Here is a 26,888-nt window from a genome sequence, read left to right on the forward strand (position 1 = left end):
GATGAGCGCGCCGCCCGCTCGGCCCGAACTACAGCTCCCAGCGCGCACCGCGCGCCGCCTCCGCCTCCATCCGGCCGCGCCGCCGCCGCCCCGTCAGTCCGGCGGTCGGTGCCGGGATGTCGCGCGGGCAGGAGCGCGTGGTGGCCTTGGTGGACATGGACTGCTTCTTCATGCAGGTGGAGCAGCGCTTCGACCCGCGGCTGCGCGGCCGGCCCTGCGCCGTGGTGCAGTACAACCAGTGGCAGGGCGGCGGGTAGGTGCCGCGGGCACTCGGCTCTCCCCGTTCCCTGCCCTCGTCTCCCCGGCGTCCTGTCGCCCACGGCCGCGCTGCGTTGCAGGATCATCGCGGTGAGCTACGAGGCGCGGGCCTTCGGCGTGTCCCGCGGGATGTGGGCGACGGAGGCGCGGGCGCTGTGCCCCGAGCTGCTGCTGGCGCGGGTGCCCGAGGCGCGGGGCAAAGCCGACCTCACCCGGTGAGTGAGCGCGGGCGGCGGGCCGGGAGCGGCGGGGCCCCCCGGTGCGGTCGGGCGGCGGCTGAGCTGTGCCGGCAGGTACCGGGAGGCCAGCGCCGAGGTGATGGAGGTGCTGTCGCGCTTCGCCGCCATCGAGCGGGCCAGCATCGACGAGGCGTACCTGGACCTGACGAGCAGCGCGCGGGACAGGCTGCGGGAGCTGCGGGGGCGGCCCCTGGAGGCCGAGCTGCTGCCCACCACCTTCGTGCAGGGGCTGCCCGCCGGGCCCGGCCCCCAGCCCGCCGACAAGGGTACGCGGGGTTCGTTCCCGATGGCCCCGCGGGGCTCCCGGTGCCGGACCGGTGCTTCCCGCCGTGCTGCCGGTGCTGCTGGTGCGGAGGGCGCTGTGCTTCATGCCCCCAGAAGCGGAGCGCCGTAAGCTGCGCTCCCATAGCGCACGGCTTTTAAGCTGCCCGCTTCTTTCCTCGCTGTTGGTGCGCGCTCTCAGATGTAGGCAGCTGTTTGCTGGTGCTTGCCGATGCCGTCGGTCCCTTTGGTGGGCTCACCAACACCCACGTCGCTCCTCTTTGCCTTCCTTGTCTAGAGGAGCTGCGGCAGCGTGGCTTGCAGGAGTGGCTGGCATCGCTGTCTTTCGATAACCTCAACTGCCCCGACCTGCAGCTGGCCATGGGAGCGGTCATTGTGGAGGAAATGAGGGTGGCTGTGGAGAAGGCCACCGGATTCAGGTGCTCAGCTGGGATTTCGCACAACAAAGTACGTGTGTGAGGCATCAGCCTCGCTTCTCTGAGCCACAGTATGCCACAGCAGTGCCGCTGTGCTCTTCTAAACCTGTCAGGTGGAAGATGGGTGGGGAAAGCTATAGCGAGAGAATGATATTTACTGATGCAGACTCCCACCAACTTGGAGGAGAACACCTGCATGCTGCCACTGAGCTGCTTTTCCTCTTTCTGGTCAGTTGGTCTCTGCCACCTGCTAGGCATGCTCTGGGGGATGCTCAGCCAGCCACACCAGTACCTCATGCACAGCAGCAGCTGCAGAAACAAACTGACTTTGATGCTGCAGTTGTGGAGCTCAGCCTTTGCAGAAGGAGCTCACCCGTTACAAATGTAAAGGTGCAGGTGCTGATGAGAAAAAGATAAAGGCTAAACAGATGCTTTGAAATTAGGGGTAGTGCATCTCATCTTGGACTGCTGTAGGTACAAGTTAAGCTCCCACCAACCAAACGCAGATGCCTGAGCTAGTTCTGCACAGGCTCACCTTAGAAGCAGCAAATGGACTGTGGCACAAGCTGAGCGAGCTGTACGAGAGCACTGTAATTTCCAATGGGATGGATGTTCAACTTCCATCTTTGCTGTCTTAGCAGAGAATGTTCCTGCTCGTCATAGGAGCATCTCCCAGCAAGTTTCTATTCTTGCATTGTATTTTTAAGGAGAATAAGGAACTTATGATGGGCTGTGCTGTCTCTGAAGAACTATGTATCTATTGTATCAAGTGCAGAGTAGAGACCACCAGGTGGGGAGCCTGCACGTTGTGCTGGTGTGAAATACGCTACAGTGCTGCCATGGCCAGCTCAGCTCTGTGTGTGTGAGCCTTTTCTGCAGAGGCTGAAACAAGCATTAGGGGTTCTCAGTAGACCACAGAGCATTTTGCCCAGCAGGAAACCATTCACAACTGCAGCATCAAAGTCAGTTTGTTTCTGCAGCTGCTGCTGTGCATGAGGTGCTCTCAGCGGCTGGCTGAGCATCACCCAGAGCATGGCTTGCAGGCAGCAGAGACCAACTGAGCAGAAAGAGGAAAAGCAACTCGGCTCACCTCAGTGCCGGCAAACTGATATCCTTCTTCCTCCAGATCATGGTGAGTTTGTCAGTAAAAATCACTCAGTGGATGCACGCACTGGTCCCTAAAACTCAAGGGTGGAGGTTACCTGCTTTAAACTCTCATTTTTCCTGTTTTAAAGTCATTTTCTTCCTAACTGGTTAGAGTGTACCGGGAACTTGGTTGATAAATTATACAAAGTCACCAAGTGAGCTATTTGGAAGCACTAGGAAGATAACAGCAAGGTTTTACTAGGAATGACTTGTGCCAAATGAATGCTGTGTGGCACACTTGGCAAGATACAACATGAATGAGGTTATCTGTCTGCATCTAGCTAAAAGAACAGTACTGGAGTCTGTTGTAACTGTTTAATGAAGTGCAGTCAAATGGGGATGTCTAAAGTGGGATCCTGGGGAGATCAGACTGAGTCCCAGCAAGAGCCAATGTTTTCAGTGAAGCCTACAAGGAGATAACAGCTGTAGGTATCACAGGTGAATGCTGAGCGGGGGCAGGGCTGAGGGACTGGGGCTGTGAGAGTTCCGAGAGATGAGATTACGGATGAAATTCTGGGCTTGGAGAAGTCCAGAAACAGACTGAAATCCTTTGTGTGGCTTTCAGGAAAGAAGAAAATGAGGAGGTTTTTGGCCGAGTTGCAGTAAGTCAGGAAGTAGCCTGGGGTTACAGCGAGCATTCAGCAGGATGAGTCAGTAATGGGAGAGCAAATGGCATACCCTGCTGCAGTATGTGCTAATTAGAGAGGTGTCAGAAAAAGTCAACTAATTGTGCCCACGGAGCATCAGTCATTGGTTCAGCTTGCAGCAGTTTGCTTCAGGAGCAGCGTGGTTAAACTTGGAAGAGTCTCCAGTGAAATAAGAATGTCTGGACAGCTGCAAAATGACTGGATGTGAAAAGCTGAAGGAAAAGGATTTGCTTTGTCTAGAGAAGAGCAAGGGTTTGAAACAGGCCGAAAACAAAGATGCAGCTTAATCTGTGGGGAGAACGCTTTGTTTAGTTATGTGTGGTAAAGCAGTGAAAGATGCAATTATGGGACTTGTTAAAATCAGCCATACTTCTTTCAGCTGTGTATTTTTGACCCTGTGTAAGGGTAGGGTGAGAGGGGAAGCAGTATTGCTTTATGCTGCTGTAGACCTTACAGAGAGAAGCCTAGAACATTAAGAAAAAATAAGATAGAAACAGAAGATGAAGGAGCAAACTTAGTGAGAGAAGTAGCTGGAGGAGGATTATGGAGATGCTGGGAGCAAGTAGTGGTGCAACCTCTGTGCCCTTCCTAGCAGCCTCTCCAACAGCAGCCCTTAGCACTGCTAAAGCAGCACGTGCTGTTGAGTTCTGGACAATGAAGTCAGCACAGTTTTTAATAACAAGCTTTCCACCCTCTTCCGTATTACAGATGCTGGCAAAACTGGCCTGTGGGTTAAACAAGCCCAACCGCCAGACACTGGTATCTTCACGATCTGTCCCACAGCTCTTCAGCCAGATGCCTGTCAGCAGTATGTGAGTATGGGGAGCTGCCTGCTTTTGTGTCGCCTGGGGCTTAGGCCGAGCTGCTGTGTGGCAAGAGCACCTGTTTGAAATGCTGGTGCTGCACTTCCTCAGTCTAGGCTTTTATGAAGAAGAGAGCTCTGCTTGCCTTTGTTACTGTGGTCTTTGCTTCTCTTAGTTTTGTCCTTACTTGCATAAAGAGACCAAAGTGACCTGGGTGTAGGAAACTGTTCCTGGCTACCTCAACAGAGAGCAGTCTAATGCTAATTGACAGCAGTCAGCAAAGGCTTTCAACATCCACAGTAACTGTTCCTCTATCTATCTAATAGAGAGAGAGAGAGGAAATCCTGCTTGGGATCCCTTATACCTGTGCATGACAGAGCATGCTTGGGAACTGCAGACCTGCTAGTGAATGAACTACACCCAAAGAGCCCACCAGCATCACTGGCAGAGGCTTTCCCTGGGAAGAACAGGATGACTGCTGAGATGTACAGGTGTAAGCCAGCAGCAGCCATGGGCAGGGAAGCCGTCTCTGTGTGCCAGTGTAGTGACAGCTGTTTTTCCAGCACACAGGTGTAGTTTCATTTTGAACATCTACACTGTGCACAAATGCAGCCTCTTGTGGGGAAGTGTTAGCGGCCCTACTGCTCTGCAGGAATGGATCCCTGGTCTCCAGAACTGCAGTGCTGTTCTCTGCCTCCAGTGTATCACTAGTGATGGAGAAGTGGGAGTGGGGAAAGGTCTTTTCCATGTAGATAGAAAGCATGGAGTGTGCAAGGTGTTTCTAAGGCCATAGTTTAGGATTATCTTTTCAAGATGGAAAAGTCACTGAAACTGGGCGAGCCAAGGAGTAATTCCCACTTCTTCCTATACTCAGACTTCTACTATAAGCAAAAGTGATACCAAGTGTTCCCTTTTGTCCTACCAGCTTCTAACTACTTCTAGTTGTCCTGAACTAGTGGCAGCTGCAGCGAAAAGGCTTATCACACTTTTCCACATGGTACTCTGTTTTCATCTTTTTCCTTTGCTGTAGCCGTAACCTGGGGGGCAAGCTCGGTGTTGCCATCACAGACATCCTGGGAGTGGAGTACATCGGGCAGGTGACACAGTTCAGTGAGACGGAGCTCCAGACTCACTTTGGAGATAAGACTGGGTAATGATGTACCACTTGCTGCGTTTTGGGTAAGAAGGGAGGCAGTTCATCACTGCTGATGTCAGAGCAGGGATCCGAATCCAACTGCTTGTTGTGCCTGTCACAGCTGCCTGCATGCAGGGCAGCAAATTATCTACTTGGAACCTGCAGAACTTCTGCAGTGGGTGTCCCTGTGTTTACACATTCCCACAGGGGCCACATTGGCTGCCTTTCCATCATTGTACTTCTGTGGCTTTCAGGTCCTGGCTCTATGATCTTTGCAGAGGAATTGATGATGAACCTGTCAAGAACCGCCACTTGCCTCAGTCCATTGGCTGCAGCAAGAACTTCCCTGGGAAAACTGCCCTGGCTACACAGAAGGAGGTAGGAAAAGCCAATGTCTTGCAAAAAAGAAACTCAGCTTTTGGATTGGAGAATAAAAGAAAGAACTCTAAAAGCAGAGATTAGCTTGTAGAACTGCTGCTTTTCTGTGTCATGGTACCCTGAAACTCAAGCCAGGGGTCTGGTGATTTGGACCACTAGAAAAATCCCCCGCTGACAGAACTGAACTGACAACTCACGAATAATAAAAAGGTCCAGTGTCACAATTTCCATGAGCAAAAGGGATTTCTTGGTACCAAGCTTCCCAGGCTGGCTGCTTGAAGGAAGGTAACTACCTGAAAGGAGGGGAGAGGCAATAAGAGAGCCGGGGCTGTGGAGCCTAACTACCTTTAGGCAAGGTCTGGTAGTAACGCTGTAGGTTTGGTGTCTGCAGGGCTTTGCCTCCAGAGTTGCCTGGGCCATTTCCTCCAGAATTCCTCCAGATGTTGGGCTTTGTAATCATTTGTGTCTATTCCAGTCTGATCCCCTTCCAGTGTTCCTTAGGGGCTGTAGTATTGCTCTGGCCTGGCAGCAGTGCTGTGAGCGTGGGCCCAGACCTGTTTGTTATTCTTTTATCCAGGTGCAACACTGGCTGCTGCAGCTGGCCTTGGAGCTGGAATCCAGGCTGATCAAGGACAGGAGTCAGGTAAGGAGAGGTGCAGAGACAGCATCCTTTCTTCTGTGCCTGAGGAGGCCAGGCCTTCAGGAAGCCACACAGTGCGTGTGCAAGAGCTGCTTGCAAGAGGCTGAGGGCAGTGAGGGTGGGGGAGGAAATCTGCCTGCCCTTGGATGCATGCCTGCGCTGAGGTGCTCTGAGCAAAGAAGTGTGCAAGAGTCCAGCCACCAAAGATGACTTTGTCCCAGAATGCTGCAAGGCTAAGGATGGTCCTTGTGCTTTAGGATGCAGGGACTTGAAACCTGCTGCACTCTCAAACTGCCTCATCTTGCTCTGTTGCAGCTTGTAAGTCCTTAGCTGATGGTGTGACCTTTGAGAGCAAATAATATGATTAAATCCACAGCTGGTAGACTGCAGGCCAGCGTGAAGCTAAGCTGCTAGCTTCACTGCTGCAGAAAGGCCAGAAAATGGCACACAGCTGCCTTTGAACAAAAGCGAGGACAAAATGCTTGCCAGTCCGCGTGAGGCAGTTGTGCAAGTCCTTGCAGTCCTGTATCACATCCCTTGGAGATCAGGCCAGGCAGGACAAGCTGCCATCTGTCACATAGCATCGAGAGGTGGCAGGGTTGGAGAGCGCTCTAAGCAGTGAGACCATCTCTGCCGCCATTCCGGCTCCTCCCTGTAGATGTCGCTTGCGGCACAGCTATGTATTCTCTCTGCAGAACCACCGAGTGGCCAAGCAGCTGATGGTGGTCATCCGCATGCAGGGAGACACTAGGCTGTCACGCTTCTGTGCTGTGACCCGCTACGATGCCCAGAAGATCTCCAGTGATGCCTTTGCCCTCATCCAAAACTGCAACATGGCTGGGGCTCACCAGGCAGCCTGGTGAGTATGGGAGGAAATGGTTCACATCCCTGCTAGGACTTGACTGATATGAATGAGTTGTGCTGACTGTCAGGAAAAGGACAAAGATGCTTTTTGGGAAGAGGCTATTGGGACAAGAAGAAAAACTAGGGTGCACAGCTCCTGTATTCAACATAACTTCCTTCCTCCTGCTCTGTAGTAGATGCTGGGGTGTACTTTTAAGACAGGGTGGCTGCTGCTGAGGCCCTCTCTTTGACTGGAAGGGTCACAGTAGCTCCAGCCTGTGGTGGACTGAAAGTCTCTATTCATCTCGGCTGTCCCTGCTCTGGTACCTGTTTTCTGGGGGAGGAAATGCTGTTTTGGGATGAGACTTGCTGCTGTGCCCAACGTGGCCTGCAGTATCTGAGAGGCTGTGTTCTGGAGATAGCATAACAAACTGTTACAGGAAATGTCCCTCCCACCTCTTGTCAGATACCCAGACTAAGTGCTTTCACAAGTTTCCCTCTCTCCTGCCTGTGAGCATTTAATGCTGCTTAAAGTCTTACCTCAGGAAACTACTTGCTTCCCAGAATGGTGTCCGAGTTGATGTTGGTTTGTCCTTTGCAGGTCTCCACCACTCATATCAGTGCACCTCGCGGCTAGCAAGTTCTCTGCTCCCACATTCCTCTCTGCAGGCATCACCTCCTTCCTGACTAGTGACGCTTCACCTGATGGCACTGCTGCTGGCAGCACAGAAGCCACATCTTCCACGAGGTCTAGAGTCAAATTCTTCAGGAGCCCAAGCAAAGAGCATAGACAGAAGCCGGCTAATGCCATTGAGTCGTTCTTCCAAAGGGCGACAGAAAGGCAGCAGTCACAGGCAGTGCTAACCAGCCTGCCAGCTGCTGCCTGTGCTCAGTCTCCTGCACCCAGCTCCCTGCAGCACCCAGAGGGAGACAGTGCTGGTCTTGCCTCTGAGTGGTGTGAGCTGGAGGCCTCTGTGAAGCGGAGTTCTGAAGATGGGAGCCCTACTTCTTCCAAGAGGCCACCTGGTGAGGAGCTGCTGTCTGAAGCTACACAGACACCCTCAACTCCACCCAGCTCCAGGATCCTTCTGAAGTTAGAGCCAACTCTGGAGGGAAATGAGCAGAATTTGCCCCCCCCCGAGCAAGGCCTGCTCCCTCATGTCTCACCAGGGGACCAGCAGCGCTGTGAGAAGTGTGGCCAGTATGTGCTGGCCTGGGAGCTCCCAGAGCACATGGACTACCACTTCGCTGTGGAGCTGCAACGCTCCTTCCAGGAGCCCAGCTCCCCATCAGCTCCAGCAGAGGTTCCCAACCCCAAGGCTGCGGCTTCTGGGTCTCCTGCCAAGGTGAGGAACAAGCCCAAGACTCCAACGGGACCTAATGCAAAACGACCTCGGGAAAGCGTGACAAGGACTTTAGACTTTTTCTTTAAGCGCTTACCTCCCTAACACAGCTGTGCTGCAAGTTCTTAGAGAATCAGTGTTTTTTAAAACTAAACCTTTTATGCTGCCTTTCAGCTTTTAATCCTGAGAAATCTAATAAATTATCTCCATCCAACTCTATGAGGAATTAGGACTGATGAATAGTGTGTGGTGCGGGATGTACCCAGCTTTGTACCTCTTCCAGAAGCCAGGCTGCTGCTGATGGAGCCCAGCTCTGGAGCAGTGGGAGGGAGCATACACGTCAAGGCAGTGCTGGGTGGGGCCAGGAAACACTGCATGCTTTGCAGAGGGTTTCATCAGCTGCAGCCTTTCTCTCCCAGAGCAAGGGGAGAGCCTCTCAGGCAGCAGAGAATGATGCAAAGTGCAGCTGTAGTTGCATGTGCTGTTTCCCTTTTGTTTCTGAGCAGCATCGTCCTACTTCCAGCTGTTGAGCTGCTCTCCGTTCATCAGCAAACGTTCTCCCCTGTGCTAGGAAGCTGCCACACTGCTGTCGGCGGCCATCTAGTACATAGCGTGGCAGCTGCAAGATGCTGAAAAGCACAAGGCAAGGCTGATGCTGGTGTGTGCAGCAAGCTCTGCTGGCAGCAAGCAGAGGAAGGAATTACAGAGTGCCTCCTGTTAATGACAGCCCTCACCTGGCAAAGCGACATGTTTCCTGATGTCCTTACAGAAGGAGAAATAACAACCAGTCAGGCAGGGTTGCCTGAGTCCTCTGACAGCAGCACACCTCATTTCCTAAGTGACTGGCAAGACCGGCCTTAGCAGGTGCTGCTGCTGGTCACAAAAACAAGCTGAGAACACTCGGTGACGCAGCCACTCAGTGACACACATCACTTCCACCGGGAAGCCCTTCTGCCTCTTGTCCCAAGGGAACAACATGTTCTCAGGGACATCAAAGCAGCTGCAAACCCCTTGATAAGGTTGAAGCTATTTTAGAAGCAAGCCACCAGTTAGTTCTGTCCCCTAGAACGCATCCCTTTAATTGGGCTCTGGGGCAACTTGTGGCAGCGAGGAAGCCCCAGCCGAAGGCAGTCCCGCCCCCAGCAGCCAGAAGTGCTGTGCTCAGGATGACGTGGCTGCCTGTCACCTCAGGCTTGCTCAGATAAGTTGGGAGAGCGAGGTTGTAAACAGCAGCATGCACGCGTTCCTTCCACGCCCTGGGATGGTATTTATAGGACTGAGTGCAGGATGCAGGGTGAGGGGCAGCCATGTCCAGCCATGACCCAGCTCAAGGGCGGCAAGGCAAAAGCCCAGCTCCACCCTCACTCACTGTACAACTTGACCAGCAACCTCCATAAAACATCTTTATTCTGTACATTTATTTATAGACACTCAGGGAACAGGGATAAACCCCAGCATTAGAAAACGTCAAGACAACAAAACAGCAATTATGAAGAGCATGGCACCAAGAACAGTCATGCCACAGCTGGTAGGGACAAGATGGGACCAGCCATCAGCTATCTACCTCAGAGAGGGTTAGAGAAGCCCAAGCCTACTTTGGTGTGGAAGACACTAGGGCTGCTGCAAACAGCTGGCATCGTGTTCCTCACCCCAAGGCAGCTTTCTTAGTGAGCCACGAGCACCAAAGGGAAGAGCCTGCTAGCAGCTGGCACCAGTCCTCTCAGGCACGGCTGAAAGACCCACAACCACTGCCAGCAACCCTGACCCAGCAGCTGCAGTCTCTCGCTGAGCTGACTTACAGCTGGGTCAGTGCTCCTCCCAATGGGCAGGCAGTGCCTGCTTCTGTCACTATTGAGCTGTTTCTTGAGTCCTTCCAGATACACCATTTCACCAACTTCCCCCCCACCCCAGCATGCACTCTGCAGCACTGGCATCTTTTGTCACCCAGGCATTATGCTGTCCACAGATTAGCAGCACGGGCCACCCAGCCCCGCATGCACTGCCTGTGCCGGCAGGCCAGCACCAGAACTTGCTTTCAGGAGGGTAGAAGGGCTCTTTGGGTGTTTGTGTGCTATTGCAGGCCCTCTCCCGTCTCTTCAGTCAGAGCTGGTAAGCTATGTGCCATGTGACAAGGTTGGCTGAAGGACTGTTGCTCACAGCTGACTCTTTTGGTCTGACAGTCAGTGAGAAAACCAAAAGTCCATCAACAGCTCAACAGCCCCTGCCCATGGGCTGAGGGGCCTGGAGGAGCTGTCACACATGGCAGCCACACAACGGCACATGGGAAATGAGAGCGCTTCACTGCTCGTGCAGAGTCCTTGCTGGCAACAGCAGCCTTCCACTCACAACACACCCCAATGGCAGGGGAAAGAAAAGAAGTCTTCCTTGAGAAGAAAAGTAAAGTCACGCCACTTTCAAATCACATCGAAACAACAGAAGTCACCTTGTTTTGCGTTAGTAATGTGGCCTGTCCTCACATTAAGGCAAGTGTGAGGAGAAAGGTGGGCTGGGCCCTGGAGCCACTAAACCAGGGAGCTCACTGCAAGCCACTGCAGCCAACGTATAGACTTCACCTGTAGCTGCACAGCCATGGAATAATCCGCCCATGCCAGCACAGGCCCAGGTCCTGCTCTGCTCCACAAAACAGCTCCTGCTCTGCTGCTGCAAGGAGCTGTTTGCAAGCACAAACTCTGCCTTTGCGCTGTAATGCCAGGAGGCTGTGCCACACCAAGCAGCCACAGCTTCCTAAAAGTCACAAAGTGGGATGCTGAAGGACTGTGTACATGCACACAGGGAACAGGACAGGACGCTTGTCCAACAGTTAAGATACTCGGACTGGAGTAATGCAAAACCAGCATACAAATGGACACACAGCAGATTAAAGCCAACCAAGATTAAAACAGTTAAAAAGTGTCCTGAACGTATTTTGATAGGTTCAAACAAGATCCTGCTGCAGGCAGCAGAGCCTCTCTCATCCCCTGCCTGGAAGGATGGGCTGCAGGACTGCAGTACTGCATCAACCCAGTACTCAGAGAGCTGGAATGGGACCAGATCTTGTTTCACAGATGGAAAAACATCCCTTCACTACCTGTCTCCAAGGCTTCTGCTCTTCCCAAACAGTAATTTTCTAACAGTGAACAAAGCCAGAACTTGCCTGCCCAGGCCAGCGGTTGCCTCCGATCTATTCTGAAGGAAGGCAGGATAACAAAAGCAGTGGGCAATGTGGTCAGCGTGCTTATCTTGCCTCACGTACAGCACTGAACGCGAGAAACTCTCAGAGGCTCCACCTCACAGTACGGAAGAGAGACACCCTTGCTAGAATGGGACAGCAGCAGCTCCAGGCGTCGCTCAGAGACCCACGGGAGCTTTCATCCTTCTCCCTGGTTGCTGGTGCGCAGAGATCTCTCTGACTTAGTGGTAGTCAGAAGCTCAGCTGTCCAGGCCCTAGAGACTCCTCCAGGCCATTTTCTTTGGTGGTGATGGCTTGGAGGTCAGTGACATGCCCAATGCCTTTGGTGACTCCTTCACGGAAAAGCAGCTTGGCTCCAATCTTCAAGTATTCAGGATGTTTGATGAATCTGAAACAGACAACGGCCTTCTCTCCTGTCCGCAACTTATCCTGAAGAGAAAAAAGGGACAGCTTAGACCTATCTGTCCCACTGATGCATACAAGAGAGGAGCATGTGGATGCTAAGATGAAGCAAATGAGCAGGTTGTCTCCTCATGTGGCTCAAATCCTTCCCATTATTGTTTGCACAGAGGGAGACAGGAGAACACAAGCCCTGGTGTTTGGAAAGACCTCCCCCTTCAGAGTCTTGCTGTAGTCTGTGATACTGCTTGTTTTGTGAGGAGGAAATATCAACCAAATGGGAAGGACTCCCATCTGGAACCAGCAGGTCCCACACTGAGTTCCATCTTTCTCCTTTTTCCTTCCACGACTTACCTTTCCATGGATCTTCTCTACAACAGCCGTCTGCCGCACGTTCCCCACATGTACCGTCACCTGAAATCCCTTCCGGAAAGTTGTTGCATGGAACAACAGCACAATCTCGGCTTCGAACACCGAGCAGATGGTGGGGTTCATTTCCGGGCTCACCATGACCATGCCCTGCACAATAACCAAAAGCTCAGATTAGTTAAGGCCAACCCTCCTGTTTCTGAACAACACCCATAACCATAAACATGTCTCCACTCTGGAACTTGGACTTGCACCCCATTCTCAGTTCAGTATTCATCACACTTCACAGCCTGGCAACCTCCTTCCCTTTCAACAAGCTTTCTGTAAACATTTCTATTTCATTCCCACTCTACCAATGGGAGATCCACAGGGAAGCCTCCAGTCCCACTCACTGGACCAGCGAGGAAGCTGCCAACAGCAGGACTCACCTTCCGCAGCAGGGAGCGGTCGAAAGGTCCGAGGGCCAGCGTGGCTGCCTGGCCAGCCCGCAGCACACGGCAGGCTGAGCGGTTGCGCTGGATGCTGCACACTTTCAGCCGGAGGAACTTCCCATCATCAGTGGGACCAACCACCAGGTTCTCCCCTTCTCGGCAGATCCCACTGCCCAAGGCACAACAGCAGGACAGAGCTCATCAGGAGACAAGGAGGAATTTGCGCTCTCCAAGATCAACCTGCACAAACTCCCTAGGGCCAAGGAAGTGAGTGTCTCTGGATTCTTACCCAGGCACGTGACCAACTAATAGGGATGCAATACTGCTGGAAATAGGGAGCAAAAGCCACACTATCGCACCTCAAACACCAAGAATCCCTTGGACAGGGGCCACTCCCTCCCACTGCTCTGCCACTCTGCATCATTTCTGCTGGTGAGACTGCAGTTGCCACTTGTGTGAATGTAGCCAAGCTGTGCTCACTGTTCTTGAAAGCTGAATGACAACTGCTTTCTTCACAGGGTGACATTAACTTCTGCTGGGAGCAGAGGACTTACAGTCTACATTTCCTCATCCTGCTGGAGGAAGAAGGAATACAACACCTCAGCATCCTGGCTTACTTTCGGTGACCCTGTTTCCAGCATGCTTTCATCTACTAGCACATTACAGGTCACGTTCCCATCTAGCAACTTTAGAGCAGATTCCTTGCCTGCCACTGCACGAGCAACAATCTGCTCATGACACCTCCTAGCACTCTGTGGTCCTCCATCCTCTCTTGGTTCAGTGATCTGGCATGCGTAGGGACAAAGCTTGCACTGCTTCCAATCTGCAGCAGGTAACTCTAACCTTGTGGGAACTCCAGCGACCATTTGCAATCACACTTGTCTGCCTGCTCCCTTACCTCGACAGAGTTCCTCCCACAACAGTTCCGACTTCTGGCACAGTATAAATTTCATCAACCTGCAAGAAGGCAATGAGAAAAAGCTGCTCAGAGAGCCGTGAAATAGCACTCCAGAGTGAGAACAAGCTGCCCAGCCCATGCATAATCAGACACCATCTGTGAGCTTTCATTAGCTCCCACAACTTTCCTTTTAGAGGAATCTTTGCCATTTAAGTGGCAAGTAGAGAAACAACCTCCTCACTGAAATGGGTGCCCCTTGGTTTGGACACAGCCCAGCCTAACAAGCCTTTTTCAAATGAATTATTTCATTATTTGAACATCTCCCAGTAGTTCACCTTGTCTCTGCCTGTTCTATCTAGGATCCACAGATGTTTGTCACACATCTCAGCAATGAGTGCACTAAGAGAATTGGAGCCAAGCTACCCTTCCATACCTGAAACTCTGTGAGTTGTTGCATTAGCTCCTCCTGCTCTTTGCTGTTGGTCAGTGGAGGAAGGATATTGAGAAAGACTTTCACGAGATCCAGGTTCTCCCCAGAAACACTGGACAGTGTGAAGATTGGGGTGATGCTGTCAGACACAGAGAGACAGGAGTAAGCAGAAAGTCAGACTGCAACTATAAAAGGTGGCTGAGATTCTAAATCTATCAAGTCCAGAGACTACAATGACAAATGGTCAGAGCAGGAGGTTTGCCCTCCTACTCTGGAGGGGTAGGCACAATTCTGCAGTAACCCCTGCTTCAGTAGCTGGTTGAGGCACTGATCCCTTGCCAACCCACAATTCTGTCTTGGAGAAGCAACTCCAGCACAACCTTTGGCATCTTCTGCCCCCACAGCCCAGAAAAAAGGCCTGGGAGGTGAAAATGCAGAGGTTACAAAACCCACTGAGAAGCCCAGACGTTCAAGATGCGGTTGCCTCCCTTGTCATCGCCCTCCCCCAGCTCCACACAGCAGCCCAGTCTGAACTGCCTGCCCCCAGCAGAAAAGCATGCTTCCTTACTTGGGCGACTGTGCAAACTGCTGTGCTGCTGTAACAGCATCATCATCTGAAGTGACAAGCAACGGAAGCTTGTTGCAGCCTGGCTGCTTCAGAATTCGTTCCAGCTGCTTCACTGTCCGTTCCACAGTAGCTTTTGAACACAAGTCAACTTTGCTGATGACAATGAAGAAGGGGACCTTGAGGGCCATGGCCAAGCCCAAGTGCTCTCGTGTTGTGCCCGCTGCAGGAGACAAATTAGATTGTAGTCGCTGCTTATTTTTGTAAAGCTACATCTCCTGACCTTCCCATGGGCTTACCCTAGAAATTTCACCCCTATAGTTCATCAGGCAATGAAAAAGCAAAACTGTTCTTTTAAACAAAAAACAAGTGCATTCCAGAAAAACAGAACCTAGAATTACTGGAACTGATCTCCTTGCTTCAGAAGGATGCAGTAGTTTTCCTTCTTTATAACCAGAAGATGTCACCAGATGTCTTTATAACCAGAAAGATGTGGAAAAACTCCAGCTGCCTTTTCACAAGGTTGCAGGATTCAACACCTCTAAGAATGCAATAAAAGCCTTCTTTTTTTCTTCCTCCCCCCCCCCCCGGCAAATACAGCCTTAAATTCCAAACAAAGTCTCTGTCCAGAGCACTGTTTAACATGGCCTACAGCTAGTAACCTAGCTCTGCTTTCCCCCCAGGCACTTAGAGGTGCTGGCCTACAAGAAATCAGAATCCAGACTATTATTTTCTTCCAACAACTTGATCCCCAACTCCCTTTGTATTTTACTCTCAGCCTGTGCAGGCAGTGTAACACTCACCAATGCCAGTGTTGGCACTAACCACCAGCATAGCAAAATCTGGGCAGTAGCTGGTGAGGCCAAAGATGGTCGTTTTCAGATACTTGTGGTGGCCAGCCAAGTCGATGAAAGTGATCATCTTGGAAGAACTCTCACAGATCTCTTCTGCCGTTCGGGAGTCGCTGTAATTTACCACCTGAGGAACACGAGGACTTGGTGAGAAAGGGAGCTCCAGCAGGCAAGTGAAGGAAGGGCCAGCTCTTATTGGTCCCCTTTGACATCCAATTTAGCAAAGAGAGATCATAGATGCAAGAAATCATGTCTGTTGCAAATGGACACAAGCAACATTCAGGTTCAGGTAAGTGGACACAGCTGTACTGCCTCTCTTCCATCATATTTCCCTCAGTACTGTATCAGGAGGGTAATCCTATTCTTCACCATCCTCCCAGTCACCTCCATCTGAGTTCAGCAGCCCCCTCCTTACCTCTCCTTTGCTGTTGAAACCGAGAATCTCAAAACTGATGCTTGACGTTCTTCCTGACTGGATTTCATGGAGATGTCGGAAGAGGTTGAGGCGTGCTCGGCCCCGGCCGTTGTCCAGCTCTCCTTGCGTTAGGACACCCAATAGAGTTGACTTCCCTGAGTCCACATTCCCCAGCACAGCTACTCGCAGGTCTAAGAACTATGGGAAAAAGAACAAAGAAATCATTAAACCTAAATGCTGCTCCATTGGGTTCGTATGAACACCACATAGCAGCAGAGACATGCCCCAGAGTATCCTTTCACAACAGACACTGCAGTGTACTTTTGTTCAGATTCTGCTCTTGCTCATGGCAAACCATAGTCTGGGAGTTGTGATATACTTCGTTGTGTTGTGATATGACACATCAGCAGGAAGTCTAAATTCTTCCTTGTTTGCACACTGGGTTGCATCATAACTGCCGCTGCAGAAGTCAAATAGGTTATCACCTCTGATCAAGGAAATCTCTCTTACTGTATGCGCCACAACCACAATCTTGGAGATAAGAAGCGTTGTCCTCAAAGCCTCCCTCTGGCAGCTCTTTAAAGCACCTGTTATGGGCCAATCTAGAGCAGACTGCCTCTAGGGCCTGGACTCTCATTCCAAAAGTAAGTTCCTTGGATGAGGGCTGCATATCTCTGGCAAGAGAGGATGGCCAGGTCACAGGATCCTACCTGCTGGTTGTCAGGCACCTTTCGGACGAGCACCTCCGTTATCTTCCTTGGAACATCACTGTCATAATCCACCTCCCTCTCTCGCAGCACCGTAATGTCAGCTCCAACCCTGCCACAGACACAAAAGGGAAGAGTGAGAGACACGCCTGCACTCAGCAGCCCTTGTACATCTAGAATCAGACCTGAGAAAGTGAACAGGATGAAAACTAGGTATAGCAGAGTAGCAGCCTCAGGCTTGAAGACGGAAGTCCTCTAGCTCCATTCCTATGTCTAGACCTTCACGATAAGAACATTTCAGTCATACACAAGTACCATGGAGTGGTGCCACCAGCTCCTCTTGGAACTCCTGGAGCCAAGTCTCATTGTACCAACTGTTCAAGCCTACAGGTCCTTCAGACAAAAGTGAACACATACTTCTCTGCCATGCGGCGCAGGGTCTTGAGTGAGGCACGCATCTCCTCTTCCGAGAGGCCCACCAGAAGTCCGTTGTCCTCCACACCGATCTGGTACACAGCCTCACCGCGGCCTTCCTGTAGTCGCCACTTCATCTGTGTCACCAGGTGCTCAAAGCGGTACTGCGAGGGATTCACCAGCTTCAGCTGTTTAACAGAGGGGGGAGTTATAGTCACAGTCTGGAAGCAATTCCAGTGCCCAAACCAGCAGCACTCTAAATCAGCTCTGTGAAGCAAAGCCCCCTGCTCTGACTCACCTCTGGAAAACACACCCCATGTTAGTATCTAAACAGTAACCATGGGAATGGTAAGAGAGTGTTTCACAGGGATGCGTGCATATGGCAGCAGAGCATTTCTGCACCTTCCCAAAGGGATCTGCACTCTGCCTGCTGTGGGGGTAATAGGCAGCACCATGGGACCTATTTGTGATAAATGAGCCAAGTGTGATTGGCAGAACAGCCACAAACCAAGTGATAAATTATTATCAGGGACACTTCCAGCTGTCAATATGAAGACCTCAGGAAAACCAGTGGGTCTTGTCTCCTAAAGCAGATTCCTAAAATGAGTGATGAGCTCAAGCTCTTCCAGCTCAGATACTGGGTATCTTTGGGCACTCAGAAGATGACTGATTGTTCCTTCCTTAGTATAGTGTCTGTTTTTGTGTCCACATGGGCACATTCCCCATACACCGTCTTTCCTGGAGTTATTTGCTGTGAGACAACTCTGCAAAGAAACCCTCCTACACCCACAAAAGGCTCACCTTGTATTCGATGTTACCATCTTCTGCCTGGTCAGAGAACAAAACAAAACAGAACGGTTAGATGCTGTGCCAGCAGGGATTTCTATAGGCATCAGCTGAAAAGACACTCTACTGCTTGCATTGACCATTTCAGAGAGGGAAAACTGCAGAAATATATTGTTACATTACAGTCTATTCTGCTGTTTGTTCCCACACTCAACCAGAACTTACTTTAGGTTTGTTTTTGCTGTTTGCATCACAGATAACGAAAAACAAGGGATAAAAGCAGAATATGACCCAGGGGAGTAGTGCTGCCACCTTCTTGTTTGTTTAACTTGTCCACAAAAAAGAGGGCCAGTCACATAGAGTTCCAGGTTCAAAAAAGCCACTTCCCACGCTGCAAAGCACATCACCCCATTCCCTCCATGTCCAGCACCTTCTGTGCACACAGAAACAAGGGAATGGGAACAGAAGTCGCTGTTTCTTCTCCCATGCATTGATACCCTCTCCCTCACCTCTTCCACTGACTCCTTCCCATATCTTTACATATCTACCCTACAAGAGAGAAGGAGTACAGATGTAAGGAAATTATGGACTCCTTTGTAACACAGCAAACTGGTGACTGGGCTGGGGAACCAGGTGCGATCAAGACTGTAAGTGCATGATGTATCCAGAAGAATTTCCCCAAGAAGGGCTGAAGACAGACCAAGTTGTATTAGAGCCTAAACCAGAAAGGCCCATATAGTCACCGACCACAACAGGTTCCAGCTTCCAAAGAGAACATATAGTCAAAACTGAAGTAACTTCAGCACCGATTTGGTCTAAGGAGCCTTTAAGAAGCCACGTACTCTGGCAGACTAAGCTGAGCTGCCAACTCTAAGCACTTGCTTTTCCTCTGGACACCAATTTGCATGTCGAGAGAAGCAACAGCCCTCTCCCTGCCTTCTAGCTCAGCTTCTAACCACAGTGGAGCTTATGGTGGCAGAAGGCCAACAGAGGGAAGTTCCAAGCTGCCAGCTAGGCGCTCGGGAAGCGGAGCTATGCAGTGAGGGAAGGGTACGTGCAGGAGGTTTTACTCTTTTGCCTTTTAAGAAAAACATCACATTCACATTCTGTGCTGTCCTCTAAACAAGGGGGTGGGTCTCTTCTGAGGCAGCTGAGCCTAGAGAAAAGCAACACACTAGACTGACTGGACTACATGCTGCACGGGGCGGCCAAGGACAGGAAGCCGTGCTGAAACCACAGGGGCCGTGCAGCCTCCAGCTGAAGGGAACCAAAACTGAACTGCAACTGCAGGGGACAATCCTACCCACCGACAGGGTCTCACACAGCTGAGCTGCGTTCCCTCCTCGACAGGAGCTACAGCCTGGTGGGGGCAATGCCCCTTCCCGGCACAGGCTCGGATAACTTACAGAGAGCTCGCCCGGCAGGGCTGAGCAATCTTCTCTGGGACAATGTAATAACGCTCTCCATCCACAGCGGCAGTTTCCTCCCAGCTGTGCCAACCGACCCGACACTAACCCACACAACCTTCAAGTAACACCGTCACTTTTTCCTGCTGCAGGAGGCAAATACCATCGACGAGAACGCTCCCTCCGAGCCCGCCGGCACCCGCCGCGTCACCACGTAGGAAAACACCGGCTCACCGAGCCGTGCCGGCACCAGGACCTGCCGAACCCGGCAGCTGGGGGAGCCCCCGCCGGCGCCGCCCCGATCTTCACCCGCATTCGCACTCCGGCACCGCCGCGCACAAAGCCGCCCCCCCCGTCCATCCCGCCGGGCCCCTTCGCCGGCGCTGACAGGCCCCGGGGCGTCCCCTCCGCGGCCGCCGGCCGTCGGCTCACCTCAGGCGGCAGGTACGGCGGGTTGTTGGCCTTGCCCCCCCGGCTCCGCCCGTTCTTCTTCTTCGCCTTCGAGCCGCCGCCGCCGCCGGGAGCGGCCCCTCCGCGTCCGCGAAACGCCGCGCCCGTCGGCCTGCAGCAGCCCCCGAACAGCTCCGACACCCGCGAATCCATGGCGGCCGGCGCGGCCCCGCCGCCCCTCCGCCGTACCCGCTCCCCGCCCGGGCTCCCCGCCGCCCCGGCCCCGTCAGCGAGCCGCGAGGCCACACGGGAAACGGAGTCCGCGGCGACACCCGCCTACAATTCCCAGCAGGCGCCGCGCCGCGCCTCTCTCGGAACTGCAGCTCCCGACGTGCCCCTCGGCGCAGCCCGCGCCGTTCTCCATGGGCTCCCTTCGCAAGGGCGGATGGGAGTTGAAGTCCCGTGCGGGCGGCGCCCCCTGGCGGCCACGGAGCTCGGAGCGCTCGGCAGCTCGAGGGCGCAGCCCCGGTGCCCTCCGCTGTGGGACGGGGAGCTCCGGCACACGGCATTAGGTCCGGCACACGGCATTAGCTCCGGCACACGGCATTGGCACCGGGGCGGGAAGCCGGGGCGTCTTAAAACATTGCTGGCAGCAGAAATGCCCAGGCAAGGCGGAGGAGCAGCACGGCGCAGCTCACTATTCAGGCGGATCGCGCAACTCCCCGCCGACGGGGCTGACGGCGAAAGCGCTCCGCTCGGAGCGGGAACGTGCCGAGCGCTGTGCCCCCACCCGCCTCTGCCAACAGCGGCACCCCTCGCCGTTCGCCGTCTCAGCCGGGGGGCGGCCGCGCTCGCTCCGCGCCTGTCAACCCGCAGGCTGCCGGCACCGCCCCCCGCCCTCCCCGCGGCCCGTGGGAGGCTGCGCCCAATGGGGCTGCGGCCACGTTGTTTCCAAACACGGCCGCTCCCCCGCCAGCCGCGGGCCCATTGCCCGCCTCCGCCTCGCCGCGGCGCTGCCGCCGCTGCCGAAGAGCGCCGCGGGGCGACGGCGATGCGCGCCGCTTCCTCTCAGCGAGGCGGGGAGTCGGACGGGAACAGCCTCATCGCCGCCCCCGCCCCCTCCCCGCAGCGCTGCGGCCGCCCTCTGTGCGGGCCGTGCGATAGACGGGCCGAGCCCCGCTGACCCGGCCGCCGGGGGGCTCTCTCGCGCTCCGCAGGGCGGACTCCTGGCGCCCTCCCCCCATCCAACATGGCGCCCGCGCTCTCCGGAAGCCGCGGAATGGACGCCCCGCCGCTCCCATGGTGCCCCGCGGCGGCGGCCATTCAAATTCCAGCCGCCGCCGCCGCCGCCTAGAAAATGGCTGCGCCGGGGGGAACGCGGTCGCCCGGTGTGGCGGCGGCTCCGGGCTCTCAGGCCTCCCCGCTTCTCCCGGCGGAGACGCCGCCGGCCCCGGAGCGCGGCCGTGGCGGGAGGAGGTCCCGGCGGAGCGCTTCTTCGGCGCTCGGCCCCGCCGTGTCCGTGGTGTTCCCGGGCGCCGTGAGCCGAGAGAGCTGCTGCCGCTTCGCCTGCGAGCTCCTCAAGCACGTCCTGCACCAGCGGCAGCAGCTCCCGCTGCCCTACGAGCAGCTCGCCTACTTCTGCCAGCGGGCCGCGCAGGTGGGTGGGCGGCCGCGCCTTGCGGGGGGTGGTCCGTTTAAAAGCCGGTACCGGGGCTCAGCCGCTGCTTTGTGTCTGTCAGGCAGCCAGCCCAGCGCCTGCACGCGTGTGCTAACGTGCCGCCTTCTAGGAACCTGTAAGCCCTAACCTCAAATGCTGCTAGGCTGCCTTCTGCGTGTTCTCCAGTCTCGAGGAGGGGATGCGTCGTCAAGAGGGAATTGGGACCCTCTCCGCTTTTTTTATGTGCATTAATGTCTCTTTTGTTCTGGTTTCCAGGATGGAGATGTGATCAAGAAGCCGCCCTCTGTAGGTCTGGCAAGCAAGAAGTGCCAGCAGGTGCTGGTGGAGCTGGAGGGAGTGCTCCAGCACCTGGAAGTGATGTTCAGCTTGACGCTGGTTCCCCGTGTTCTTATTCTGCTTGGTGGCAATGCTGTGAGCCCCAAGGAGCTTTACGAGCTCAACTTGGAGGGGATCTGCGTGGGCAGCGCTGAGAAAAGCCTGAAAACCACATCCTGCGTGCGTAAGCTTTTTCACTCGCTCTTCATTGCAGATGTCTTCAGTGAACTTAAAGCTCTTCCCGTCACGGGCACTGTTGTTATGCTCCAAGGCCATCGCAATTGTGGTGCGGAATGGTTCCGGCCCAAGCTCAACTACAAAGTGCCAACCCGAGGAAGGAAACTGACTATTAATTTGTCCTGCGATGGAGACGTTGATACAAGTGCCTCAGCTCCTCAGATTATGACTTCTGCTTGGGAGGACTACATATGGTTTCAAGCACCAGTGACGCTCAAGGGCTTCCACGAATGATCTGTGCTCTGTAGAACTTTAATGGGATATTGAATAATTTTTGGTGCTGCTTTAAGGTAATAATCCTATCAAAGGTAATGGCATACTCTTGTCTCTCTGGATCTCTTCTCTAGGACATCTGTTGCCTTCCTGGACCACCTTCTTCCGTCTTCACCTCCGGACTTGTCATTGAAAGCAAATGCCCTTTAAGCCACAGTTGCATAAAGATATTGTGATTCCTTAAGGAGATTAATTAATATATCGGGTGTAAAAACTTCCTGTGACATGCTTGCTGAACTGACACATATTGGGTACAGTGTTTTACTCTCCTGAGTTTTGCTGGAGCCATTTCTGTTTATGATTACTGCATTTTATGATTGTTTGGGACAAGATAACATATATGGTTATGAATATAGTTGGCCATTATTGTGAAGGCCATAACCATTCCTCACCCCACTGATGTGAAAGAAGACCTTTTCCTGCAGCCTACTCAGGCTTGAGTACTCAAGTGCTTGCCCATCTAGGAAATGATATCTTTCTTCCCATAACACTGTTTCAGTTTGTTAGGAATCCAGCATGTCTCCCAGTTGCTAAAGGGTGCCTTCATACCTAGCACTGTGTCTTATACTGGTGATGGAATGAGGCTGAGTGGTCCTGTGAAGGCAAGGGAGCACATCTTCCTATTTCTTTACTAATTTTTAGCCCATCAGACCTGACAATCAGTTTGATATACGATTAAAATTAGGAGCAAGCAGTTTATTCTCTCCTTCATAGGAAGTTAGGACTCCTGCCTCTCCTTATTCTCACTTAACAGAAAAGTATCTTGTTTGCTCTTGGGACAGGGAGGAGAAACAAGTGCCAGAACTAGGTACCTGCTGGAGTTGTCATGAATCATCTGCATATGTCTCTGTTGTGTAATGAGTTAAACAGCTCCATCCATAAGAAGAGAATCTCTATGCTGTTGGTAGTAAGGTTGCTTACTAGGTGCTAACAAAAGAAGCTGTTTGATGGGGTGATAAAAATCATTTGCAAGGAGGTTGTTAAAGGATGAGTTAACCCTCTGTACTCAGTGCGTGTTTTAAGCTTTTCTGACATTTTAGCAGTGAATAAGATTGTAAAACTGGAAGGAAATTAATCTATTTTTAAAGAACACTACAGGTGCATTTTTGCCTCGCTATCCATTGACGGCTAGTAAGTGCTAAAACTAGCTCTAGGGAAGAACTGCTAGAATAAAGAGAGCTGCCTTACGTGCAGCTGCTCACTTGAGAGTATAATCACAGGTCTCTTGAATGAAATGTAATTCAAACTATTCCATAGGAGTGTTTGATATCCTCAGGACTTCTAAGCCCTTTACATTTCCAGCAAAGCTGCTTGAAGCGTCTATTTAAGTATGCTAACATTTCAGTATTTAAAGAAGCTTTTGAACAGAAGCTGTAGTTCTGAGGAACAAGGGGCCACTTCCTTTTTATCTCCTCCAGATGAGTGCAATGTTACTGCATTAAGTTGTTTACACATTTGATTATACTTGAATTATGAATGCAGCAATGATATGGTGCCAGGAATAGAAGACAAGATGCTTTTTTTTCATATGAAGAGCTTTAGAGTTTGAACAAGTTTAATAGTTATCATCATCATTATCAAAATAAAATGTTGGCTTCTGTGTTGTGATCGTATTGAGTTTATTTAATCCCTTAAAGTAAGGCTTCTGTGCGTGGTAGAACAACTTGCTTCCACTCTATACGTGTATCTAACCTGCAGATTCACAGCCGCTCCACCTTTCTCACAAAGTGGATGATGTCTTGTGCCAGCAGCTTCGGTTCCTCAAAGGCAGCAAAATGCCCTCCGCGTGGCATGTAAGAGTAATGGACAATGTTCTTGAAGGTGTTCTTTGCCCAGACCTGTGGTGTATGTGCTATCTCCTGGGGAAAAGCTGCAATGGCTGTCGGAACGTAAACTCCAACCCTAAAAAGACATGAGTTAACAGTATTTTCAAGAACTTCTCTAAGTCATTTAAAAACCCTCTGACTCACAGCTGTCACGTGAGTTGAAGCAACTTCACCACAACAACTCTTCTCATAGTTTGTCCTCTGCTGAGGAGCTTCATAGATGTTTGGATCTCCTCAGCTTCAAAAGTGTTACATCTAAAGATGCATGAAATGAAGCCAGCTTTGTGCAGAGTTCAGTATTGAATACTATGTTGAAGCCACACCTCTGTGCCAAACTCCAAAGTGAGCTAACTCATGTTTGCTTTAGAATTCCTGGTACCAGTATAACCCCTATGGAGAGGGAAGGTGAACTGGTTCTGTCAGTCTACAAGAATGAGACTTTCTTTTGGTAAGATCAGTCACTTGCTGAGTTTTGCTTCCTGGTCAGCCTCTCCTGCAGTCATCTCAAAGCCAGCAGCTGTTAAAGGTGTTTAGTTTCAAGTTCTGCTCTCCTGGAAGCTTGTTTCCTTGGAAAAGTCACTTAATGCTGATATAAGTTTTTGCTTAACATCTGTAGCTTATGGTTTATTCACCTGTAAATCATCTCCTTCCTGTTCAAACCTGTTAAAAATGCTTGTGATTTTCTGTTTTGTTCTTAGCGAACAAAGCCATGGATTACAGCTGTTTGTCTAGTAAGTCTATGGACTCACAATATATTGAACACAGATCTGAATTACTTTTGCTAAACATTCTGCATTGTTTTGGCAACAGACCAACTTATGTGAATCACAGGTTTAAAAGAAAAGCATCCCTTAACTATATCAATTGAAGATAATAAAAAAAAGGCTCGCCTTTTTTTCATGGTATAGGTTAAATTTGCAAGTGATCAAAATGCTTATGCTGGTAAGTCTGATTTAATCTTGTTTCAACACCTGTCTTGCCACTTTGTTACCTGGAATCAGCCATAAGGTCCCGGGCAAAGTTCTCCTTGTAGTAGCGCATTGAGGGCACAATAGATGCTGTCACCCAGTAAATCATCACATTGGTCAAAAGGTCATCGAGAGAGTACTTGCTAGTGAGAGAAAAAGAGATTCAATGGAACTGTGAGCTGTTTCTCAACATACTTTATTGGGCTTGTGCTCTGATAAGCCATCGGTCCTCTGGTTCTCCACTCATTTTCAAGCAGCAAATCAATTTACATTCATGTGCCCAAAGCAGAGCAGTAGCTTGCAGGCAGTTCTCTATAAGCTTAAACTTCTACTTACCTACTTGTAATTTTTCATCCTTAAAATTCAGCTTCCACTGGCCAGCTTTCTGTTTATCTCCTCATCAGTTGTTGTTTTACAAGTTTTTCCTCACAGAATGACATTTGCTTTCTTACCTTTCCAAGCCTCCATCGTCTTTCTGCAGGAATGATTTATCTGTCCATGTAGAGAATTTCTCCAAAATATATGCAGCGAGCCCCACAGGGGAGTCATTCAGTCCACAACCTAATGCAAGCAAAGAACAGCACAGCTCTTACATTTGCATGGTGTTGAAGTACTTCAAAGTTCATCACCTTTTGTATGATTTAAAGAGTGGAATACTGCATTACCTGTTCCTGCTATTGGAAAGCACCACCATCAGGTAAATGTAGCATGTATGCAGGCACATTCTTTGTAAAACAAGGTTAGTGATTACTCCAGTAGTGATGCTAAGGGTTGTATACCTTTAGCTTGACTGTGTAGAAGATAACACACAGCACTGTTTCCAATTTAATTCTGGACATGGCTAATTAAGTTTGTGCACTGGCACAACAGTTTCCCCTGCAGTATCAGTTCTAGGGTAATTTGCTATGGGTTGAAATCATGTAAGTGTTTTTGACCAGCCAACAGTAGTTGATGCCTAGATGTACCATTTAATGCACGATTCATATGGAGACGAACTGGGGGCTGGAAGCTGCCTCTTAACCATTGTATTAAATGTGTGTGGATTACACACTCAAAGCATAGTCCTGTTTGCAGCTTGTTATTTAGCCTGTGCTGTAGCTTACATACTGCAAGTTGTGCTGTGAGAAAAAACTATAAGCTTGCTTTAAACCTGCCTGATGAGAGCTGCACTGACAATGCAGTTATTCCTTGAAACTGAGTAGGGCCATACAAGTTTTCCTATTCTTTTTCTACAACCCACTCTTGTAGTGTGCCATGGAGCCCCTGCTTTTTTATTTATTGATTTTAATTTCCCTATGAGGGTCAGAATCCTGGACTATATGCCACGCTTGTATGGAAGCTGCCTGATCATTTCAATATTACTTTTTTTCCTCTCCTTTCTGTATTCGTCTGGTTCTAAAACATACTTATAAAGCAGGGTCAACAGGGATGCAATGAATTCCAAATCTTTTTTTCTTTGCCTCTTTTTGCTTTATTTGACAGACTCTAAAATGCTCTTGAACTCCAACTAAGCTGGCTGTGTTTCAAAGAATTAGCCATGACTCACGGCTTTTCCCCCACGGCAGCAGCCAGGCTAGAGCTGATTGTGATTTTCTTCCCCTAATTGCTTTGCACTTTGTTGACATCAAATTTTATAGGTCAGTTCAATTGGCAAGTCAATTAAATGTTTCTGCAACTCTGTGCAGTTATCTTTAGATTAAACCAAACCTTGGATAGCCATCAAGTTTTCACTTAACAATTAACTTTTCTCTAGAGAAATTAGGATCATGTTATTCATTCTGCAGTTCTGTTAGCAACGTCAGTTTGAAGCAGTTCTACTGGCACTTCAGATGAAGGTTTATTTCAATACAGGGATACCTCATAGTCCTTACCTACTGGGAACCAGTTGAAAAAATACATATATTTCACTTTTCTGAGGTGACCATCATTCTTACTCACTGGCCCCACTGACTTTGTCAGGCTTCTGCCTTCTAAGATTTAGGAGTTCTTTCCCCAAGAGTAGCAGCATACTACTTTAAACTGTTTGGAAAACCATATTTGCAGTGTCCATCTTTCATAAGCTGCTCATTCAAACTTCCTTTTAGGTCTTAGTCCTATTCCTTGTATTTAGTCACCAGAATGTATTGCTTCTGAAACATAGCAAGCCTTTGCTCAATGATGTGTTTTTATATACCATAGGCAGTCGGTATACGATATACAGCAATACAGGG

General features: G+C 51.1%; 4 protein-coding genes across 5 annotated transcripts in view; 2 read left to right on the plus strand and 2 right to left on the minus strand.

Annotated features, from left to right (window-relative positions):
• The first annotated feature begins 105 nt into the window (after window positions 1-105).
• POLH (DNA polymerase eta) lies at window positions 106-8,389 on the plus strand. The gene is made up of 10 exons (XM_072332361.1): window positions 106-253; window positions 339-473; window positions 552-763; window positions 1,057-1,226; window positions 3,697-3,800; window positions 4,822-4,941; window positions 5,181-5,304; window positions 5,882-5,947; window positions 6,640-6,803; window positions 7,389-8,389. The coding sequence occupies exons 1-10, from the start codon at window positions 117-119 to the stop codon at window positions 8,233-8,235; spliced, it is 2,079 nt and encodes a 692-aa protein (XP_072188462.1). The 5' UTR covers window positions 106-116; the 3' UTR covers window positions 8,236-8,389.
• Window positions 8,390-9,519: 1,130 nt separating this feature from the next.
• GTPBP2 (GTP binding protein 2) lies at window positions 9,520-19,674 on the minus strand. Of its 2 annotated transcripts, XM_072333446.1 has the most exons (12): window positions 19,424-19,673; window positions 17,601-17,627; window positions 16,803-16,987; window positions 16,389-16,497; window positions 15,679-15,876; window positions 15,216-15,390; window positions 14,416-14,635; window positions 13,851-13,986; window positions 13,418-13,476; window positions 12,517-12,688; window positions 12,074-12,238; window positions 9,520-11,749 (listed from the first exon to the last, which is right to left on the minus strand). In XM_072333446.1, the coding sequence occupies exons 1-12, from the start codon at window positions 19,592-19,594 to the stop codon at window positions 11,552-11,554; spliced, it is 1,815 nt and encodes a 604-aa protein (XP_072189547.1). In that variant the 5' UTR covers window positions 19,595-19,673; the 3' UTR covers window positions 9,520-11,551. The 2 variants fall into 2 exon arrangements, with proteins under 2 accessions (XP_072189547.1, XP_072189548.1); XM_072333447.1 differs by lacking the exon at window positions 17,601-17,627 and having other exon boundaries at window positions 19,424-19,674.
• Window positions 19,675-19,947: 273 nt separating this feature from the next.
• MAD2L1BP (MAD2L1 binding protein) lies at window positions 19,948-22,426 on the plus strand. Its single transcript, XM_072333581.1, has 2 exons — window positions 19,948-21,038; window positions 21,315-22,426. The coding sequence occupies exons 1-2, from the start codon at window positions 20,739-20,741 to the stop codon at window positions 21,843-21,845; spliced, it is 831 nt and encodes a 276-aa protein (XP_072189682.1). The 5' UTR covers window positions 19,948-20,738; the 3' UTR covers window positions 21,846-22,426.
• Window positions 22,427-23,582: 1,156 nt separating this feature from the next.
• The window catches only part of LOC140250682 (epoxide hydrolase 1-like), a 28,427-nt gene continuing 25,121 nt past the window's right edge, over window positions 23,583-26,888 (minus strand). Inside the window, exons 9-11 of the mRNA XM_072333580.1 lie at window positions 25,131-25,239; window positions 24,702-24,821; window positions 23,583-23,786 (exon numbers count right to left, since the gene is read on the minus strand). Of these exons, the coding sequence (XP_072189681.1) occupies window positions 23,585-23,786; window positions 24,702-24,821; window positions 25,131-25,239 (431 nt within the window). The 3' untranslated portion in view covers window positions 23,583-23,584. The remainder of the gene's footprint in view (window positions 23,787-24,701; window positions 24,822-25,130; window positions 25,240-26,888) is intronic.

Source organism: Excalfactoria chinensis, chromosome 3 (genome assembly GCF_039878825.1).
Source record: "Excalfactoria chinensis isolate bCotChi1 chromosome 3, bCotChi1.hap2, whole genome shotgun sequence".
NCBI lineage: Eukaryota > Metazoa > Chordata > Aves > Galliformes > Phasianidae > Excalfactoria > Excalfactoria chinensis.

Excerpts from the sequence above, each read along its gene's own strand:
- GTPBP2 (XM_072333446.1), bottom strand. The coding sequence starts at position 19,594 with ATGGATTCGCGGGTGTCGGAGCTGTTCGGGGGCTGCTGCAGGCCGACG. Across the intron at positions 14,636-15,215 it reads TAGTGCCAACACTGGCATTG|CGGGCACAACACGAGAGCAC; the intron begins GTGAGTGTTACA and ends TGTCTCCTGCAG. Across the intron at positions 11,750-12,073 it reads TAGAGAAGATCCATGGAAAG|GATAAGTTGCGGACAGGAGA; the intron begins GTAAGTCGTGGA and ends TTTTCTCTTCAG.
- POLH (XM_072332361.1), top strand. The coding sequence starts at position 117 with ATGTCGCGCGGGCAGGAGCGCGTGGTGGCCTTGGTGGACATGGACTGC. Across the intron at positions 474-551 it reads GGCAAAGCCGACCTCACCCG|GTACCGGGAGGCCAGCGCCG; the intron begins GTGAGTGAGCGC and ends CTGTGCCGGCAG. Across the intron at positions 5,948-6,639 it reads TGATCAAGGACAGGAGTCAG|AACCACCGAGTGGCCAAGCA; the intron begins GTAAGGAGAGGT and ends TTCTCTCTGCAG.
- MAD2L1BP (XM_072333581.1), top strand. The coding sequence starts at position 20,739 with ATGGCTGCGCCGGGGGGAACGCGGTCGCCCGGTGTGGCGGCGGCTCCG. Across the intron at positions 21,039-21,314 it reads TCTGCCAGCGGGCCGCGCAG|GATGGAGATGTGATCAAGAA; the intron begins GTGGGTGGGCGG and ends TCTGGTTTCCAG.